The 22,953-nt window shown below is 40.4% G+C and overlaps 1 protein-coding gene across 1 annotated transcript in view; it reads right to left on the reverse strand.

The window, feature by feature from the left end:
- LOC122787927 (peripheral-type benzodiazepine receptor-associated protein 1-like) overlaps positions 1-22,953 on the reverse strand; it is a 1,795,954-nt gene that overhangs the window by 992,856 nt on the left and 780,145 nt on the right. The window contains exon 13 of the mRNA XM_044054852.1: positions 18,567-18,676. Coding sequence (XP_043910787.1) covers positions 18,567-18,676 — 110 coding nt within the window. The remainder of the gene's footprint in view (positions 1-18,566; positions 18,677-22,953) is intronic.

The raw sequence follows: 22,953 nt of genomic DNA on the forward strand, positions 1-22,953 counted from the left end.
CCCATTGTTGACACGTGACTACAGCCTACCCCAATTGTGGAAATAATAACAACTGTGCCCTGCTCTCAGTACTTTAATTCTTTGGTAACCTGTATCTGATGCACAGTGTGGTCAGCCCATGCATGGTACAAGTACAGCCTGCATGTAGTATTGCATGCACCATTTTTACCATTATCTTATGCTTATCCTGGCCCATAGTTGTGAACCAAATGCTGCCCCTTAGTAAGTACCATAACATACTAACTTCCTTCCATCTCTTACAGTCATCCCCACAGCTGGCTCCTCCACTGCTGACTTGGGAACTTCCTCCTGTCAAATGTTTCTACACTGTTGTAACTGTTTTTTAAAAAAAAAAAAACACACAGCCGTGACCCACAGGAAAATAATTACCAATATTGAGTACTTTCATTCATTTCAGAACATACACTTTATTACTGATGTAACTGTCTTTTGTGTCCACGTTTTGCAATACTGCACACACTGCAAAGGTTTTACTGCATGTTCCATGGTTACACTACAGTGCCCCACCAGTGACATCTAGACAGTGAAAGTGGGCCTTTAGCTGTCTAAATGCACACACAGATGATGGAGCAGTGTTGTACATATTCTCTGCCACTGTCTTTGGATTTAACTGGTGTCATTAGCCATGCCTCCAGGTCATGTCCAGAATTGCCAATATGGGAGTCATATGCGCTGCTTGCTGACACACTGTATATTATATTATACCCTGTGCACTGCAGACCACCTGATAGTTGATGGAGTGGAACACCTTAGGTTGATATACCAGTGCTCTTGCTTCCCAACTAGGGCCTTTATGGCAATGTGGGTGCAGGCAATCTCTCCTAGTATCTCAGGGAAGCAGGCCATGTTATAAATACACACATGATGTTGCTGCTCTCCTCTGTGGTGCATGGCAGCCACATATGCTGTACCATGACAGAGGAACTGGTGTAGTACTTTTGAGAAAGATACTTGAGACATCCACCACGTCCCTTGCTGTTACTAAAAGGTCCATGCAGCTAATACTCTTAAAGCCACACATACCTTTGCTCCACAATGACTGGTGTGCCACACATCCCATGAACCTGCATATGAGGGTGATGTATCTTGACCAGCTCCTGCACAGTGCCTCTAACTGCACAAGAGGAGTCCACTATTTCTGTGTTATGGAGGGCATGTTATTTTGTGCATAAGCGGGATGACTCAGTAGCACTGAGGTGATGACAAGCTCCACCAGTACAACCAGCAGTGAACACAGCAGCCACCCCATACATGTTTTCATAGTCTCTCTCATCTCCAATCTCCAGAATTCTACTGCAATCATTAACCCTAGTGATAGCATCTTAGGAAAATATATACATTTTTATATCAATCTGCCATATTGTTTATCCTAATTTTCATCGCAACTGTCCTCATTTTAATAATGATGCTCATTTCCATGTCATTATATCACCATTTGAACACTATTAGCATTATCGCCTCACAGCAGGAAGTTCTCCCGTTCGATTCTCGTCTGGAGTGCCTTCTGTGTGGAGTCTGCATGTCCTCCCTGCGGTTGAGTGACAATAAAGACATGCAGGTAGGTGCGAGCGTGAATGGGCGTGCCTTCTTTGAAGGCTGGGCATTGGGTTGGCAACTCGACACCGTAAAATCCACTGCCAATCATGAGCGGATCGGAGTTCCGCTGTGGCAACCCCTATCTGGGAAAAGCCAAAAGACAGGCCATAACACTTGCCAGCTTTCATGATCATCCCCTCAGTGCATGAACACCTTTTGGCTACTGTGAGAAGAATAATTTTTCTGAATTCTAGGGAATATTGTGATGGGAAGCAATGCAAGTTTTCAACAACAAAGTTAAATGAAGTCTAATTACTCAGCATTATATGTGCTGGTTTCCCAGTTTTGTAGTTCTGGTCTATGACAGGCCTTCATATGTTAAAAAAATTACTTCAACAAACTCTGATTAGTCAGCATCATGTATGCTTGGGTCTATGCTTTCTTTTTCTGTTTGTTCCTCACTTTTCTCTATAGCACAGTCCTCCTCACACAGTGTGCCTTCAAAGGGATCAAAAATTCACAAAATAACTAAAGCTTCTTTAAATACATAATTACAAACAACTAATGCAACTGTACTTAATGTCAACATGTAACCATTGTACTGAAAGATTTTACATTTCAATAAATAGTGTATTTCTTTATCCAAAAAAGTCTTCTTAGTATCCTTAGTTTCTGGCCCAGAAATTGTAGTTTATTGGTTGTTTGGGCAGTTTTTCCATCTCTTTCAACCTTCTGGTTTAAAAGCCCGCGTTTGTGCTTGTTTCCCACCTTTCCTGTAACTAGTCTAGTCCAGATACAGATTTGCTGTATCCAGGACTGTTTGTAAGATTCTGAACCCCCCCCCAAGTCTTTCTGTGTTGGAGGGAAGCCTTCTAGCCTATCAGTGGGAGTTATAAGCACTAGGCAGCCTATCTACCACAAGAGTGGTTTCTGGCCCAGAAATTTTAGTTTATTGGCGGTTTGGTAGTTATTCCATCTCTTTCAAATTTCCGGTTTAAAAGCCTGTGTTTGCACTTGTTTCCCATCTTTCCTGTAACTAGTCTAGTCCAGATACAGATTTGCAATATCCAGGACTGTTTGTAAGCTTCTGAGCCCCCCAAGCCTTTTTGTGTTGGTGGGAAGCCTTCTAGCTTATCAGTGGGAGTGGTAAGCACTAGGTAGCCCTATCTACCACAAGAGTGGTTTCTGGCCCAGAAATTGTAGTTTATTGGCCGTTTGGGCAGTTTTTCCATCTCTTTCAACCTTCTGGTTTAAAAGCCCGCGTTTGTGCTTGTTTCCCACCTTTCCTGTAACTAGTCTAGTCCAGTTACAGATTTGCTGTATCCAGGACTGTTTGTAAGCTTCTGAGCCCTCCAAGCCTTTCTGTGTTGGAGGAAAGCATTCTAGCTTATCAGTGGGAGTAATAAGCACTAGGTAGCCTATCTACCACAAAATCCAGGTACAGATTCTTAGTTTTAGCACTTGAAGTTTCTTATTCATGCTCAGCACTTGTTCAGAACTTGTTAGCACTAAATAAGCTACAAATTACTACAGCATTCAACCTTCCTCTTTACCTAGATGAAAACAGTTTTTGTACTTATTTCCTCACTTGCTTAGAGAAAAAAAGCTCTTATACTCACTTTCCTCACTTGTCAAGAGGAAAGTATTTTTTTATTCAGGCATGTCCAAGGGTCAGCTCCCAGTGTTCTCTTCCGTCTATCTGATGAATCTGGGCATCTTGGGGCGATGAAGCAATTGCCTCATGTACACAGACAACCCTCTCCTCCTACCACCTAACACCACAACCTGTGAGAGATGCACTTATCTAGCCAAAGTGGAGGTAAAGCTCTCTCCAACCAAGACTGAACTTGACAGTCAAGAAGAGAAGATAAACACTTGCACCACACCACACTCATCACATAGTCCCACTAAACCTACACCACCAAAATCAACACATAGAAACACAAAAACATTTCTGGAGGCTCAACCCAAATGACACATAGCCCAGAGACTCAGTGTGCCACTCAACCACAGCCCATAAGGCAAAACAATGTATCCAACACACTAGGCATAGGTGACTCTATAGTCAGACACACTGATGTTCCACTCACCAGGCTAAACAAGGAGAAGGTTACTGTCAGCTGCCTGTCGGGTGCCAGGATCCGCCACATAACCCATGCACTCAGGTCACACCACAAGTACAAATATGACTCTGTCATTGTCCATGTTGCTGTGAATGACCCGAGATGTACCTCCCTGGACTACATGAAAAGAGACATGGAAGAACTCTCTGATCTTGTAGCCCAGGCAGGTATGACCTTAGCCCTGAGTAGCATCCTGCCATCGCCCAGAAAGATACCGCAGTACAAGGACAAAATGATTGACTTCAACAATTGTCTAAGTTTCTGGTGTCATTCTAAGGGGATCCAGTATCTGTCTGCCTGGGATGACATGGTCGACAGACCATGATGCTTTGCCAGCGATGGCCTGCACCTGTCACCCTGGGACTCTGGATACTGGCTAAGGTTCTTGCTGCCCCTATAGTGCCTTTTTTAGGCAAGGTTCAAATGACAAATTCACCACCATAACATGAAAAGAGACATGGAAGAGCTCTCTGATCTTGTAGCCCAGGCAGGTATGACCTTAGCCCTGAGTAGCATCCTGCCATCTCTCAGAAAGATACCGCAGTACAAGGACAAAATGATTGACTTCAACAATTGGCTAAGCTTCTGGTGTCATTCTAAGGGGATCCAGTATCTGTCTGCCTGGGATGACATGGTCGACAGACCATGATGCTTTGCCAGCGATGGCCTGCACCTGTCACCCTGGGACTCTGGATACTGGCTAAGGTTCTTGTTGCCCCTATAGTGCCTTTTTTAGGCAAGGTTCAAATGACAAATTCACCACCATAACAAGAACAGGCAAGCAAAAACTGAGGGTAATGTTACTCAATACTAGAACTCTAAACCTCAAAATGCACTCCCTCGAGACACTCCTTAAAATGGAGAACATCAATATCTGTGCAATGACTGAAACCTGGTACAAGGGTCCAGAGAGCACCCCTGCATTACCAGGCTATAACTCATACCACACTTTAAAGCCACCTAACCTGGATCGGAACACCAAAGGCGGAGGTGTGTCCATATTCATTAAGGATATCCATACCTCCAGGCTAGTTGCTCATCATAATGCATCCAAGGTTATCCAAGTGCAACTAACTCTGGGAAAAACTGCAATCCAAATTGCAGCTTGCTACAGAACCCCCACCAGGATTCCCACTCCTCTTTTCTTGATATACTTGAAAATATTAGGGTTCAACCAAACACCCTAATAATGGGCGATTTCAACTACCCCACCACTAACTAGGAAAACTACTTATGTACCAACTCCTTTACTCGACGCTTTCTGGAATTCATAAATTCCAATGCCCTGGATCAACTTATCCACACCCCCACCAGGGGCAACAATATCCTAGACCTAGTCATTACCAACATGAGTGACCGGTGTTTTACACCTGAAGTCAGCTTCTCATTGGTCAGATCCGACCATAAGCTAATCATCCTAGATATCCACATCCCGCCCCCACTCCCCATTAAGGAAATCATGGTAAATAATTTCTCCAAAGCCAACTTCATGCTGCTTAAGACAGAAGTGGCAAACGTCATGACACCCATGCAGATGGACAATTCAGTTACGACTGCTGAATCCTGCAGAAATGCACTCTATAAGCACTTACACGAGTGCATGGATCGTGCTATCCCAAACAAAACCAACATGCTATCCTCCAAAAAAAGGAAGCCAATCTGGCGGTCCCCTGCCATAAACAAACTCTACAACAGAAGGAAGAAATGGTTGCAAAAGACAGTAAAATCTCATGAGTGGCGGAGTTCCCTGGTCAGCCTCAGTAAGAAGCTGAGATCCCTTATAAGATCCTCCAAAGTTAGCTATGAAAACAAAATCGCTACTGATTCTAGGGACAACCACAAAGCATTCTATAGCTATGTCAAGAATCTCAATAGCAACACCCAGATCTGCTCTGAGTTACAGCACAATGGCATGAAAATTACAGAACCAACTGATATTGCCAACGTCCTGGCAGATAGGTTCCATGTTAACTTTACCTCCCTCTCACCCCCTAAAGGGCCCATATCTATACAGGAAGAATTCAGAGTCCCTGTAATCACAACTACGCAGGTAAAAGCTGCACTCTCTAAAGCCAAAAACACAGTATCCATGGGACTGGACAACATCCCAGGCTGCGTTTTACATGAACTTCAGAACGAACTGGCTCCCAGCCTAAGCACCATGTTCAATCACAGTCTCACATCAGGCTTTGCTCCCACTGAATGGCACACAGCAACAGTTATCTCACTCCACGAAGGGGGAGCCACCACTGATCCCGGGAACTATAGCCCTATTAGCCTGATGAGCCTGGTCTGTAAGGCCATGGAATGTATCATAGAACTCATAAACAAAGACACTGGTAACCTCCAAACTTTGGACCCCACCCAGTTCTGGTTTGTGAAAGGCAGATCATGCCTCCTGAACCTAATCGACTTCTTTGAGGCAGTTGCCAAAGCTGTACACGTGGGTAAGGTGGTTCATACAGCCTATCTTGACCTCGCCAAGGCTTTCGACACTATCCCCCATTCTGGAATTACAGCTAAGCTCACTAAACTAGGTATAAATCCCTACATCACAAGATGGGTTGCCAATTGGCTCACTGACAGAACCCACACTGTAAAGGTTGCCGACTTCAAATGTGACTTCAAACCAGTGACAAGTGGAGTACCACAGGATTCAGTCCTGGGACCTCTCCTGTTTGGTATCTACTTCTCTGAAGTACAGGCTAACACAGAAGGCCTTTGGCTAATAAGTTTGCAGATGACTGCAAACTAGGAGCCATAGTTTAGTCCCCAAATGATGTAGACATCCTACAGAAGGGCCTCACTGAGACAGATGCCTGGTGTCACAGCCATGGCCTCAAGCTCAATGCCAAAAACTGCATTGTCATCTCCTTTGGTAAAAACTCTGTACCCATGAACTACCACATAGTCAGCAGTCTACTTAACGCCGAATGTGTGATGAGACCTGGGGGCCTAGGTGGACAGTAGTCTCTCCTTTGATAATCACATCACCACAGTAGTCAGGAAATACATGGCACACCCCATCACAAAAGGGTTCTTCTCATCTAGGAAAAGAGAGGCCATTGTTCCCTTCTACTCGACACTCATTAGACCCCTTATAGAGTACAAGGCCCCTTTTGGAATGTACCTCACAAGACAGCCTCAGCAGCTGGAAAGGCCACAGAAGTACTTCACAAAGAGGATTGCTGGCCTCAAACAGATGCTCTACAATGACCATCTCAAAAAACTCCAGCTTTACTCCGTAGCATATCGCCTACTCTGAGGTGATCTCTGCCTAACATATAAAGCTATGTCAAACCCAGAGCTGTTGGACATGCTGTATCTAAAGAAATCCCAATCCCTCTGAGCTACACGCTCTAGGGACCTAAACTTTGTCACCACAATAAGCAGGATATGCTGGAGGGACAGATCCCTGTCCCATAGACTTCCCATACTCTGGAACAAGATACCCTTCTATGTCAAGCAAAATTCCTCATTAGCACTCTTCAAAAAAAGTCTTGATAAGTGGATGGAAAATAGGAAATACTCCCCGGGGATCACTTCGGTGGATCTGCTCGACAGGGGCACAGGAAAATAACTTTCTTGGGTGGCGTAAGCCAGGGAACCTTGTTGGCTAGGTTTACTTAGGCCCTTGGGCCGATAGCCTGGTACCTACCTATGAACCTTACCTTTACCTCTATCATTTCCTGTAATATGATCAAGTATCATAAAACTAAAGTTACCAATGTCATTACAGGGTTCAATAAAATGTCTCAACAAAACAGCTGCTTAATTTCTCATATCAAGTATCTGCAACATCTTAAAGCATCCTAATTTTCACAAGACTTAGTTTCACCAATAAAAAACACTGGTCATGTACAGTGAATCATAACACAGCTTCTTCATTATTTCATGTTACACTTTGTCCCACTGTAAAATTATGTCCCTAGTTTTACACATATGTCCCAGAATAATAATAGTGGCAAACTGAGCATTTACCACATGCCAGCTTACCCTTAATTATACTATAGGAAATTCGATCCTAAAATGACTGTGTATCAGTAAGTAAGGTAAACTCTGACTACAGCTTTGTACTATTGGTAAAAAAAAAAAAAAAGTCTGTAGATCTATGAATATGCCAATACTGGCCCAGCATTTCAAAACTTATTTTCTGTATTCACCTCTCCATGCCTATTGATCATCAAGCCTCCTCTTTCTTCAAGCCATACATTCCTCCACTACTAGGAAGTCTCAAGAAAGATAGAGGTAAATGAAGGGGTCATCACACTAGAAGTTATGGAGGTAGTTTCTACCCTCCACAGTATCTCAGTGGTAAGGATGTTTCCATATGAGATACTACTCTCTTGCCTGGTGGTTGAGATGAGATCTGGTATCACAAAGGGGTCTTCTATTACCTCCCTATGTGTATGCATGCTTCCAACCACATGCTAATGAGGGCTGCCACTGTCAGCTTGAGAATGCCCAGCCTACATCTCTGTTTTTTTCACTGCCATGAAAGCCTCTGCTTCCATGAAGGCGATGAGCTGACTGGAACCACCTCTAGCTTCTCCAGGATGGGAAAGTTGGCATCAGCTCTTCACTTCCATCCTCCCTTACCAAGCTTGCCTACTGCCCATGACTCTGTTCAAAGTCAGGTTGTCTGGACTGTAATTAAGGCTTCTATGCCAGAGATAGAATTCAATGCTTCAAAACTATCTGGCCTAAAACAGTTAAGAAAGGTGAACACACAAACTGGTGTGGACAAATTATTAGTATCTTCAAATGGTGTCAGATGATGAAACTTATAATTCAATAGAAAATGTGCCACCACTGCATCTTCATCCTGTAGCTTACGCAGAGCATTTTTAAAGTAGATACAGTATATCCCTTCTGCAATAATTTACAAATGGACTTAAGCCTAAACTCAAAGTCATCTTTCTTGGAGCATATGTCCATAGTCCCTATGAAGTAACTATATGGTAAGGACTGTTATAACTTCTTAGGATAGTCAATGCTACTATTTAAAACATTTTGGGACACTGTTTTCTGTGCAATTTATAAGTTACCATTTTTCCAAGACGAACAATACCACAAAGTAGGAAATTTCATTATCTATAATGCAAGAAATCTCCAACCCACATCTGTTTTTTTAAGTGTCACTAAAAAACTTTTAAAAGTCAGAAATATTCCCTAAAATAAAAATTAAATCATCTGTGTATATAAAATAAGTTGATATGTGTGATGTTTCATGTCTAAAGAGGTAAATATATTTTCTTTCAAAAATGTGCATCAAGGGGACAAATTCAGACCCACTGTCATTGTCCAAAGTGGTAGAAAGTACCCACAGATGCACAAGAATTAGACAATATACTTAATAGTTGCCTGTAAAATAAATCAGGTCAGCAATATAGTAGCACTTTAGATTATTTCCTAAGAAAGACAAAACTCCCTCTAACCCATCTTGATGGGGAAAAAAATTCTTAACATCAGAGTCTACTGAGTAGCAGTCATTTGAGAACATGCCACCGTTTTTTTGTACAATGTCACAGTTTTCTCTGATGCATGATGGTAACTGCAAAACCTAATGAAAACCTTGTGATAAAGACTACTATCAAACCTTGAAGACCTGATATACTAGGCTGTCCAGGCTTTTAAATATACTTTTATGCATCATGGGTATACAATAACATGCAGTAGCCTTTGGGTTCTTTGTTACCAGTTTTTCCAGATATTTGTGTGTTACAAATGTAAAACTCGTAGCTTTGTTTAATATCTCCACAGATGGTGGAATACATGTGTAATGTAATGCACATAACTTTATGGTAAGACTGAACGTAAACAAAATTTATGTAGTTACCATAATGATAGATCCGTGTTGTCTCCAGTTCAACCTATGAGTTGTCAGATTTGACATTGACCATTTCATAGACTTTAGCCTGAAAGCTCCATCTCCTTTATGCATAATATCCTGTTCTCTTCTTTCCTCAGATCGAGTTTGCTTCTAACAACCCCCTAAGATAATATCAGCTCTAAACAACATTAATAAGAAAGACAACAGGTAAATGGGGTGATAGACAAGGACTCCTACACACCAGCTAATAAACAATTAAGTAAGACCAACCAGGAGCACTTTACCACCATGACAATTTGGAGGGGGTATGGAAGGAGGAATGGTTGAATGGATGGTAGAAGACAACAAGGAACTATCATTTTGGTAAGTACATAACTTTTGTATCCAATGTAGTCTTTTCCATCCAGCTTTATCCTGTGGGACAGAGTCTGCAGCTTGAGAAAAATCCAGGTAGGCCCTAGTAGACAAGATTCTGCAAAATGCCAGAACCAAATGAAGCTCTTGACATAGACTGAACATCCAGTTTGTAATGTGTTAGATCAAGTAGCTGCTGCACAATCAACAGATTCCTGTCAGACAAAAGGCAGTGAAAATATCCACTGCTCCATTCAAATGACCTCTAGTTTTCACTAGTAAGGACATTCCCTTCAAAGAGTACACAAATGAGACATAGTTGGACAGCCACTTGGATAGGCCTTTTCAAGCCTAGACTTACAAAAGTAAACACATCGTTAGTCATATTTTCTAAAGCTTTTAGTTCTAGCCAAACAGAATCTGAATTGTCTATACACATCCAAACAATGAAGCAAATATTGTTACTAACACCTGGAAATAAGACTGGTAAGTGAATCGGTTGGTTCAAAGTAGATTTCAAAGTGAGTTTGGGTAAAAAGAAAGAATTTGTCCTGATATTAACTCTGTACTTAAGAAATAAATCAAGTAAGGAGGTACAGAGGATAGTGCTTGAATCTCAGATACCCTTCTATCAGAAGTAACAGCCACAAGAGAGTCTTCCATGACAACAACTTTAAGGATATCACAGCTGAAGTTTCAAAAGGAAATCTAGCAAGCACTTGCAGCATCAGAGGAAGATCCCATGGAAGTACTGGATCTCAAACAGTAACAAAAAGATGCCCCTCAGGAAAGCTTTAGATAACTTAAGAGACATCAAAAGCATATTATCTCTGCCAATACGGAAATTGGAAATGACAGCCAGTTGTAATTTTCTGATAGAATAACTCAAACCAGAATGAAAATGACCAGCCAAAAAGTCCAGGATGGCATCCAAAGGGGCCAAAAAAGGGATAAAGGCCTGCAGAAGAGGCCCAAATAGAGAAACATTTCCACTTATAGGCATACACCTTCCTAGCAGATGGGTTCTGGAATGATGAAAGTATATGAATAATTCTGGACATCATCAGAATTGGAGAAACTATGCGGTCAGTTTGAGGGAGTGGAGGTTTAGAAGAGATGTCTCTGCTGGATGGGAAATCAGATCCAACATCCAGGGAGGGTGATGTAGGTGAGCCCAAAAAAGGGGAGCCAAACTTGTCACAGCCAGAACAGGGCAAAGAGGATAACCATCACTCTGCTTTCTGAAGGAACTGGATTATCACAGGCATTGGGGGATAAGCGTACAGAAGACCCAGGAGCTAAGAAAACAGAAGAGCATTCCTTGGTGATTGTCCATCAGGAGAGAGGAGCAAAAAGACAGCAACAGAAATTGCCCCAGCAGATGAAAATCTGAGCTTCTACCTTTGGATTCAGGGACCACTCATGAAGATGTTCCTGCTCAAACTGTCCACTGGAATGCTGAATTTCTCAAGGATGAGCACTGCAATCAGAAACTGCTGAAAGGACTTCACCCACTGCCAAATCCTTATGGCCTCTCAACACAGGGGATAGAACTGGGATCCCCTAGCTTGTTCAGATACTAAGTCACAGAGCTGTTGTTTGGATGGCAGTCACACGCTTAGGGAGGAGGTCCTGAAAGGCCTGCAATGCTAGGAGAACTGCCCTCATTTCCAAGACATGATTTGAAAACTGGCCTCAAACCTCAACCAGGTGTCACAGACAGTCTTCCCTTCATAATGTCCCCCTTCACCTCAGAAGGGAAGCATCCATCGTGACCATGTCCTGGGGATGGGGAAGAACAAAAGGTCAACCCTGATGTGACCAGCAATGTGTCCAACCACCATCAAATGTAATAGCAACAGATAGTTGTCAGAACCACTAAGAAGTACATGGGATGAGTAAGATAAGATCACTGGACTGCTAAAGTCCACTGTAACACTCTCATGGAATCTTGCTAAAGGAACAAGGTAAGCCAGATGCTGCCAAACAAAAAAAAATCAAGAAAACAGCAGCTGCAGAAGGACTGGCAGTATGACCAATGTGAGACAACTTCAGGCAAAGAAAAGTTTTAGTTTGGATACCAGAAGTCTGGCTGAGTGGTGGAAGTCTATGCATTCCAATACATGCAATGGTTCCAAGATGGGCTTTTTTTGATTTAATGTAATGCCCAAGAACAGACACAACTGGAGTAAAGCATCTCGAGCCTTGTTGAGAAATGCTTTCATGGAAGTGGTGATGAGTCAATCGCCCTGGAATGGAAAGACCTGGAACCCTTGCAGCCTGAGACACACTGCCACTAATCCATACATCTGGTGAACTCCTGGGAAGATGTGGTGAGACTAAAGGAGAGGTCAAAATTGGTAATTACTGACCCCCAGCCAAAAGTGCAGGAATCTCCCAGAGTGCCTCTCTATATTTATGTGATGGCAGGCATCCTTGAGTTCTACCTAGCCCAGAAGAAGGAGGCTAGACTCTGGAATTTGGTTTGCTTAATGAAATGGTTCAGTTTAACAAGATCCAGAACTAGTCTGAGATCCCTGTTCTTTGTTGCTAAAATGAATGAGGAATAGATCTCAGATCCTCGCTAGTCTGGTGGGACCTCTTGGATGACTTGGTTGGCTATCTGTTTTTGAATCTCGTCTGCTGCATCCCTCTCTGCCAAGGTGACACATTTGGAACAGATTTTTGGGACTCCTTTGGGAAATAAAAAAGGGAATTGTACAGTCTCTGGACACAACCCTCACAATTTATGAGTCTGAGGTGATGGCATGCCAAGCTTTTGGGTGGACAACCAAACGACACCCAACTGCCTCCAGAACATGGCAGTCAGGCAACCATTCAGGAATACTGAAAAGGCCTTCCGGAAGTCTTGGTTCTGTGGACTGCTTCTGCCACACTGGCAGCATCCATTATGGTTATCCCCTCTGTCATGGGAGGGTGGGACTTCTCCAAGAGTGTCCTGAAAAGGCTGTTGTGCTTTATGACAGAAGAGATGCTTGCTCCCATTCGGATTCCTGGAGTAGGATTGTGGAGGGTGGCAAAGTGTTCTTCAATGGTAGACAGAGTCTTTCTGTCCTTCTCACTCCTAGCGAACATCTCTTTGACTTTTGGTTCAAAAAAGGAAGAACCTTCAAATCGAGCATTGATGAAGGATGCCTTAAAGCAGTCTACAAAATTGCACAAATGCATTCAGGAATGGAAGTACATGAGGATGCCGATGCCTGCTGTGCAAGATGCATCATCAGCCACGCTGGACAACAGTCTCATGGAGATGGTTGTGACAGACCGCACTGTTGGCAAATGAGCCTATAGAGTCTTGTATGTCTCTGGGGACTGCTGAGTCTTCACAACGTTTGACACTTCAGACACCAAGTCTCACTGAAGTCTTTGTCAAATTAATGAGGTAGTTCAGCATATGCAGTAAGAAGGTGGTTGAACCATACATGTGCTTTCCCAGGTGGTGCAGAGCCTGAGACTCTCTGTTGGGCAAATGAATTGATGAATTCTCTTCAGCGATATCTTTTTTATTGGCAGCTGCAACCACGACACTGTCAACTACTGAAAGCTTACTCCAATGGGGTTTGTCCTTAGGAGGTGCCAAAATGTTATCCGATTTCTTAGAGATTAGTTCCACCACATTGGGTTCCCCTCAATTCCTCAATCACACCACGTCTTTAAGGAGATCCAAAAGGGAGGAACCACCCATGACGTGGATGAGCCTGTACCAAATGCCTCCAGAAACAGTGACACTGGGGAAAGAGCCTCTTTGGTCCATCTCCCATGCTATTTCAACAATTTCAAAATGTCTCCAAAAGAGGCATCATCACGGGGGGTTGAGGAAGCTCTCCCCTTCATTGAAGTCAGTGCTCTTGGTGAGTGATTCATCAAAAGAATCCAAATGCTTCCTTTTGCACTTACTCTTACTGTGCTCAGCATGGAGAATTGGAAGAAAATTTATAAGGAAAGAGGCAGTGGATGCAGGAGAAACCTGGGACTCAAAGGGGAGAGATGTCCCAAAAACAGCTGGAGGAAATCTGCAGGTCCAAAAACACAGGAAAAAGAAGGATCTGATGTTGTTGCCAAAACATCCCTCTTTGAACGGGAGAAGATTCTCTCAACAGCATCAAAAGCCAAAGCTGTAAGACCAAAAGTGGCAGTCCCCGGATCAGCACCAGTATCCAATGCAGATCTGACCTGCTCCAACACTGGAGCTAAACTGTCTTGTGTGGAAGCCCTCAGCAAAAAGGATGACTCTGAAACCTAGACAGTCACCCTGGCCTTGGAGCAGTGGCCCTGAGCCCTCACCTCTAAGGCATACTCAACTCCAACAAGAATGCCAAGGAAGGACTCTGTGCCGGAGGTGGTCAAGCCATCAGAGCAGACAGGGGGGGGTGGCAGCATGGCCAGACCTGTAAACTCCCAATCCAAAGGGATCAGGTTAGGAAAAACAGTGGTCAGAGCCAACACTTCAGGCAATGGCACCAAGGGGGCTGGGAGGATTCCTAATTATATCCGGATCTGCAAAAAAAAAAAAAAAAAAAAAAACTGGTTCAAGTTTGATGGCTTAAGGCTCCAAACTTAACTAACGGACCATGCAGAAGATGCCAACAACGATGGCTTGGAAGACTTCCTTCCTGGGGTCAGAGCTGAGGAATGAAGCTAAACAGGGAAAGCTCAAATCCAGGATGGGGAAGGGGAATGAATATGGGGTACTACTCTGCTGGTGTGATGGGTGGGAAAGGTACTACTCTGTTGGTGTGATGGGTGGGAAAGGGATGTGCAACCTGCACACCAAAGCTAAGGAGTCCTTCACTAGAATGGGACTGGGGATGCTGAGGGTGGGAGACTTGCATGTTTCTGACACCAGCAGTACAGTGATCCGGGTCAAACAGATAGAACCAGAGCTGGATATGCCAAATGTAAGTGAACCATCAGCTTTGGCTGTCCCTCAGTAGACAAGGAGGAACATTTGCAGTCTCACCACTTAATTGGAACGTGACTTTGGGTTCTTATCACATGACTGCTCTTTTTCCCTCTTCTTGAAACTCATTAGAAGGAGGAGAAGATGAAGGAGTGGCTGAAAGTGAGAGCACTTCCTTTAATACTAGCTTGGCCTGATGTTTGTTGACTGGTCAGGAGCCAAACTTCACACAGGCTGAGCAGTCTATCTTTAGATAAGCAGTGCCCAGACAATACCCATAGCAACTGCATGCATCTTTTGGAGGCAATTTGTGCCCACAAGCCACACACTTTTTAAACCCAGACATTTCCTTTTCCATAATTAGCACCTACACTACAAGTAATAAGCAATACCAAAAAAATCACACTGAAACATACCACTGAATTATGAAACGCTACCTAAACACACTATAACATAGAAAAATGATCTATATACCTAAATATACCTACACCCTGTGTATGTGCGCGTGTGTGTGCACATATATATATATATATATATATATATATATATATATATATATATGTGTGTGTGTGTGTGTGTGCATATATATATATATATATATATATATATATATATATATATATATATATATATATATATATATACACATACATACACACACATACATACACACACACACACACACACACACACACACACACACACACACACACACACACACACTTTTGTCAGAAAGAAAAGTGCAGACATGCCTGCCCAGAAAAACACACAGGAAAAAAACAACCTCTAACCTACCAATCTAACACTTACAGTTAACACTAAATCTAAACTAGGGTACAGGAGATATATACAAAAAAAAACAGGCTACTGCCATCATACAAAGAATACAACAAAGGGAAACACAAAGGACCATTTTCCACTCTTGTTGGCAGCAAACAAGATCTGTGGATAGACGAGGAGAGCAGGGTATTATGGGTTGAGGAGACAGAACTCTTGGGCTGAAAACTCTGAAATTGCTGTTGTCAAATCAGAGACAGATCCAGTAACCCACAGGTTGAAGTTGGATGGAAAAGATAATACTGGATCATGTGAAATATGTGGGGTGTTTTATGTATGGTGTGCACTCCCTCACTAGTGGTCTATATTGGTGAAACTAAGTGTGACTCATTATTAGTCTCATAAATGGAATCACTACCATCAAATATTTCTTCCAGAACAGGGGTTGCTGTGATTTTCTTTCCAGACATGTTTTACTATATGAGAAAACTTTAGAAGAAAATAATGTACTACTCCTTCCACAAACAGACTCACAAAGTGACAAGAGTTGTACACAGAGACTACCTATTAAATGACCTGAAATAAAGATCTTTTTGAAATACTGTCTAAAAAAATGCATTTTAAGGAGCATGATAAGAGCCATGACTTGAGAACTCGATACATTAAATTCTGAGAAAGTAAAACATAAAATATGGTACATTCCTGTAACAGTCACCAAGAATGCAGAAGACATACAAATAAAAATTTTGGTAGAGAATGAATAAATTGAATGGGTCAAACAAACCATATATTTCCAAAAGGTAAAAATGTGTGAGGCAAAACAACGGCACTATACAGCTGGTTCAAACAGTCCATTTAATAAAACAAAAAAGATAAAACGTAAGCACTTTCACAGTGTAACCCACTGCTTCTTCAAACGTATCTACAAAGAACTCAAAAGCTTTCATTTAAATACACCAGTTGTAACTGACACCCAATTAATTTAACTGGAAAGTTAATTTCTTAAAGGTATATAAAGACATATATATAAAAACACATTTCCTAAAAGTGTGCACATATAAAAACATACAAAAATTGCTTTTTAGTAAAAATATAAAAATATACAGATAAATTATATATGAAAATGTACTACTGATAAACCTAATAATCCTTTCATAAAGAACAGATATAAATACATAAAAAATTAGGGTAAATGCTATTTCCTAAGTGGTTTAGCTTGCAGGACTGGTTTCATAGGAACGTTGTCATTAAGCCCCTTACCTACATCAGCTCTTAATCTAAGTATCCATTTAGTGTCATTTACTTCAGTCCTGTTCCTAATGTCCCCTAACCTATTCGTAATCTTAGTATTTTCTACCATATAAAATTCAAAAGTGTGTAAGACAGAGGTATTCATGACATGCCTGGCTAATGCATTTGTCGAAACTTGTTTCTGTATGTCATATAAGTGTTCCCTAATTCTGTACTTAAACTTTCTGTTTTACCTACATAGCAAGCCATGCAGGTCTCACAGTAAGCTAGGTAAACCAAATGCTCAGTATCACATGTCCCTTCCGCAATAAACCAAAAGGTCTTTTTTTAAATCTGGATGAAGGAACTGTTTCAACACTTCTATGTGTGGACTAAAATTACAGCTATTGCATGGTATTACCCCCTTACTTGGTTCTCTTGTAGTGCTATTGGGGTAACATAACATCCTTTTTATGTTAGTCATGTTTTTAAAAATGAAAGAAGGTTGAGCACCCACCACTTTTCTAATTTCTGGGTCTGCTGCTAATACAGACCAGTATCTTTTTTATATGTTAGTAACTACTTGTACATTATGGGCATATTTAACTGGCATTCTATGCCATCCCTTATTCCTTCTACATTTTCTATAAGTGACTAGCTGTCCATCTCCCTCTTGTCATTTGTGAAACATATGGTCTGCCTTTTTTGGCTCTACAATCTCTAACTTGATTCAATATTACATTGACCTTAGCTTTATGATATCTTCTCTGAGTAAATCTCTGTTCTAGGAGCAGCATTTCCTCTTCAAAATCTTTCTGTTCAACTCATAATCTTGATAATCTCATCCCTTGACCTCTCACTACATTATCGAATATATGTTGTGGGTGCATACTAGTCCTGTATAGGTAAGAGTTCCTGTAACATTCTTTTCTATAAATTTCTGTAGTTACCCTACCTTCTTCTGTAATATTAATAGTTACGCCCAGGAAATCTATACTTTTTATAGAATGCTTCACAGTGAATTTTAAAAACACAGATGATTGATTAAGATATTCAAAACATTGTAAAAGTTGCTCCCAAGAGCCTTGCCAAATAAAAAGACCACTTAGGAAATAGCATTTACCCTATTTTTTTATGTATTTACATCTGTTCTTTACAAAAGGATTATTAGGTTTATTAATACTACACTTTCATATATTATTTATCTGTATACTTTTATATTTTTACTAAAAAGTGCTTTTTGTATGTTTTTATATGTACACACTTTTAGGAAATGTGTTTTTATATATATGTCTTTATATACCTTTAAGAAATGAACTTTCCAATTAAATTAATTGTGTGTCAGTTACAACTGGTGTATTTAGTGTGTCAGTTACAACTGGTGTATTTAAATGGAAGCTTTTGAGTTCTTTGTAGATGCATCTGAAGAATCAGTGGGTTACACTGTGAAAGCACTTACGTTTTACCTGTTTTGTTTCATTAAATGGACCGTTTGAACCAGATATATAGTGCCGTTGTTTTGCCTCACACCTGCCTTTTTGATACCATTTTTGTTTCTGGGTGTTTAGGCATTAATCTAGTGGTAGCAGGTATTCTTTTGCATATTTTGTTAAACCATATATTTCCAGAAATACAGCAGAGAGGAAAAAAGGTCAGTCCATCAGATTCAAGTAGCCATTTATTATCAAATTATTTGCTCCTATTCACCCACCAAAGCACTACCAAATACAGTCCCAAATAATCAGTAATTTAATATATTTTTGCACTATACCTGTATCGTGCAATGAAGACTTGCAGTTTGGCAGGTGCACGAAACTCTGACTCTGGGACTGATGACACAGTATCAATTTCAAGCTCTTCCACTTCACTTGCAGTATCCACCTAAAAACCAGGAAGTAGAACAAGTAATCCTTTAGTTTTTTGTTAATATCCAGGTGATTACTTAACATTATTTACTTAACAATCAATCATCTCATTGGCTAGTCAATATAGCTTTCAAAATGTACTAGCTTTAAAGGCAAATCTGGGAGAACTAGCAATTACATAAGTTAACAGTAATCAAAACTGCATGCACATGAGATCTAATAGAATTCAGATCCAACCTTTAAATTAACCATTACATTATACTGTCTGCAATCACAGTGACAGTGACCTTCTTGCCAGTAATGATTCTGTTTATAATCACCTTTCAGCTCTGCCATGCCATTAAAGCTTTTTCTTAGCTCAGAAAAATCAGAACTACAGGGTCCATCCAGCAGTGGACATGTCTAAGATCAGCAATAAGCACTGAGTGTCTCTCCATTTTTTTAATTTCTCCAAGTCTTTTGGGTTTCTAATACCATGAAGGGAATGGACTCCATTCCTAAGTCGAAGTATGATTCAAGTTCATGAAATTAGTATTGCTTCAATCTTTGATGTTAGCCAGAACTGCTCTTTGCAGCATCTGCAATGTGCCCAGTAATGACTCCTCCTGCAATTCGTATGGAGTTATACGTATCAATAACATACAAATACAATTGTAGATTCTTTTTTACAAGAATCGTTGCTCCTACTACTACTGAAACTGTCTGGGTATCTTTCTTCCACATTGCTCTCGTTTCTGCCTACAAATCCTGATATTTTATGACTTTGTGTCTCTGTATGCAAGGCACTGTAGTCACTGAGTGTAATGATCTCAATGATCAATGCTACCTTTGTCTTCTTTTCATGGACCATGTTATCCAGTTTTCTAGCATCTATCCTTTGAACTGTTGGTAATGGGTGATCCCATGTGATGCAAACTTCATAATTTTCTGTGATGCTTTGTGGTTCATGTTTCCAGTGTTTTTCAACCACTTCAATAACATAATGTTTGCACAATCCCCAGTGCAACAGTCTTGCCACATTATTATGCCTTTCAGTATACAGTCCTTCAGCCATCAGTATGTCACAACCAGCAATGAGGTTTGCAACCGTTTCCAATTCAGTTTTATAAAAAACATTTGTCTGTTTCTCCCACATTTTCAATGAACTTTGTAAACCAGCGTGTATCTTGGGCCTCCAATATTAACCTTTCATCTCTTGGTTTGAATTCATCTCTATTTGACCATTCCTGGGTTTGTTCCTGATCAACAGGAGGTTCTTCCAGAAGTTTTCTACACTTGCAACTATATTTATGCATTTTCCACATTTTTTGCCTTCTCGTTTGGTCCTTCACCTTATATTCTTTCTTTTGTTTTTCTGGCACATTCAGTTGCTGCCCGATTTTTATCTACTTCTGGTTTGAGTTCTATTACTGCTTGACACCGACATGCTTTTGCTAGATTAAGCAGAAGTCATCTTAGATTTATTCTCCTCATGTTTCAAAACTTTCACTGTGTTTGGGTCTTGTGAAATCAGCAGATATGTGTGGAGTCCCACAATTGCAGATCTACACATGTAATCAATTTCAAGGAGACTCAGCCCTCCTTTGGAATGGGGAATGTATAATCTTGGTATGCACTGATTTTTATAAATCATTTGGTGAGCATGAAGCATCCTTCTTGTTTTCCTATCTAATTTATCTAATACATTTTGAGGCCAGTCAATCAGTCCAAAACTGAAAGTTAGGACAGGAAGAACAAATTGGTTTACAGCTTGGATTTTGTTCCTAGATGTCAATACTGTTTTCAGGATTCATTTAAGTCTTCTAAAGTATTCCTTACTAGGTTTTATTCACATTTGTTCATGTTTTACTACTGATCCTTCATCAATTCCCAAATATTTATACACTCCCTCTTGCTCAAGTTCTTTTTAGACAGCTTAATGGATTAAGCACAAGGCAGAATAGCAGCGTCATCCTGGAATGTCCCCCTTTGAATTATCCCTGAAATAATAATTTGTCCTTTATAATGGCTTAATTGCAAAGTAGTCTGCCACTCTTTCATGGTCACTGTAATGTAGTTGATCAGTGTAGGGTGTATCTTACACATTTTTAAGCACTCTTTATCCAAGAATGTGGGATACCTTCAAATGCTTTTTTGTAGTCAATCCATGCCGTACTTAAGATTCTTCCCCTTTTTATAGTTCTCCACTATGACTTTATTTAACAACAAATGATCCTTTGTTCCATATGACTTTTTTTATTGCGCTTTTGGTCTACTGCCATAATTGAGTTTTCTTCTAAATGACTATAAACTCTGTCGGCATCAATTCCCGTGTATAGTTTATATGTCGTCTAAAGGCTAGTTATTGGTCTATATTTTTTAGGGTAGCTTGCAGGTTCACTCTTAAGTAGGAGCATTGTTTTTTCCTGTTGTTAGCCAGGTTGGTGTCTGTTTTGGGTGCGCATACAAATAGTTCTTACTCATGGCTAAATCTTCAAGCAAAAATGTTAATACTTTTAAATAAATTTTAGGCACTGTATCCGGGCCTGGGGTTTTCCAATTAGAGGCATTTCTTAACTTTGTTTCAATCTCCCTGGCTGTTACTTCATCCCATTTCATATCCTGTACCTTTGAACTTCTTTTCTTTCTTTTACTTCTTCTGTACAGTTAGCATCTTTATATTCCACAACATCTTCACAGATACTTCTCCAAAATGTACCTATTTCTTCTTTTTTTGGGTGGTCTTTCAATTCCTTTTACCTTGCTTCTCTATAAAATGTTTTGGGTCATCAATAAATTGTTTATTTTGTACTTTTCCTTTATATTTATCTGCATATCTTCTAAGTTTTTCCGCCTGTGCTGAGATTTTTAGTTTATTTGCAATAGTGTATGATAGATCCTAGTCTGTTCTAATACTGTGCATTGACTTTATCACGTCTATCTTTCTTAGTATTTTTGTTGATCTGTTCCCTCTTCTATATTCTTTTAACAGTGACACGTCTTATCTTAATTGCTTTATAGTTTTCTCTATTCTATACTTCTTCCATGATGGTATTCAATTTCTCCCCTTCCTTTCCCTCACTACCCTGTGTTCTTGTGGTAGAATTTTATCAGTTATTAATTTAGCTGCACAGTAATATATCCTGTTTACTTCTGTTATATCGCATGGATCTCTATGGACAGTCCTAATTACTGTGTTCATTTGTTTTATCAAACCTCTGACTTTTGGGTTTTATTGACCTTCTGCAGTCTATTTCTTTCATTCATCTTAATATGTCTATTAAATCAAGAAACTCTACTTTTAGCTCATTTTCTTCTAAGGTGAGGGCACATTTTTTGTTTTCCATTCTGTAGAAAGTTCTATAGCATCTTCCTGTGACACATTTTTATCTCTACTGTGTGAAATGAATGAAGGGTTCAAAGAGTCTATGGGGCTGCTTGTCAGGGAGTGATGAAGCAGAAAACAAGCACTTCTTGAGGCGAAATGTTGATATGCACTGGCAACCAACTGCAGCATTATAAAAATGGGGAGACATAGTAAAATTAGCAGCAAAAGGCATATGACATTCTGTAAAAAATCAATTAAATGAAGCCAACTCTGTTGAAATAGAGGGAACAAAGCCCTATTACCTAAGCAATCCATGATAGAATCACCGAAAGAGATGGTCACTTAAATGAATCGCAAAGCTAAACACCCCAAGAAAGAAGTGATCTAATGGCTTTAAATTGTGACTGGAACTTTCTTTGATTGCCATCCAATGACTGAACATTTTCCAATGGATAAAAACATAAGGAAGGTTTGCTAACACCATGGGGGATTGATTTCCTCATTGAACAACATTAGGACAGCTTGAGTGGCTAAAAGCACACAATGACTACTCACTGTGAACTAGTACTGCCCAAGGGTCAAAACAGAATTCTGTGCTCCAATCTACTATGTCAAGATCAGTTTTAAAAGTTAATATTCTATATTTAACACTTAACTTTTCAGTTTTGAATGGTTACTGATATCCATTCTGATAGAGAGAATATTTTATTGGAAGAACAGCTTAACTGTCAACCTGCCTAGTCTGGCATTTTATCATTTAATAATTACAGAAAGACCATCTCATCTGTGTAGTGCTATAACACATTCTGCCACAGACTAACATGCTATACATTGTCAGTGCTTGAAGATTTGTTCAGTTAAACCAAATCAAGTAAAACACAGTGACTTCTGCCACCTTAAAGTCCCTACACACAAAAATAAGAAAACTTGCAATGATAAAGTGTTGTATTCATTAATACAAAATATTAAATACAGACATGAACATT

The sequence above is a fragment of the Protopterus annectens genome, chromosome 13.part0 (assembly GCF_019279795.1).
Source record: "Protopterus annectens isolate FY-2018-M chromosome 13.part0, PAN1.0, whole genome shotgun sequence".
Taxonomy (NCBI): Eukaryota; Metazoa; Chordata; order Ceratodontiformes; family Protopteridae; genus Protopterus; species Protopterus annectens.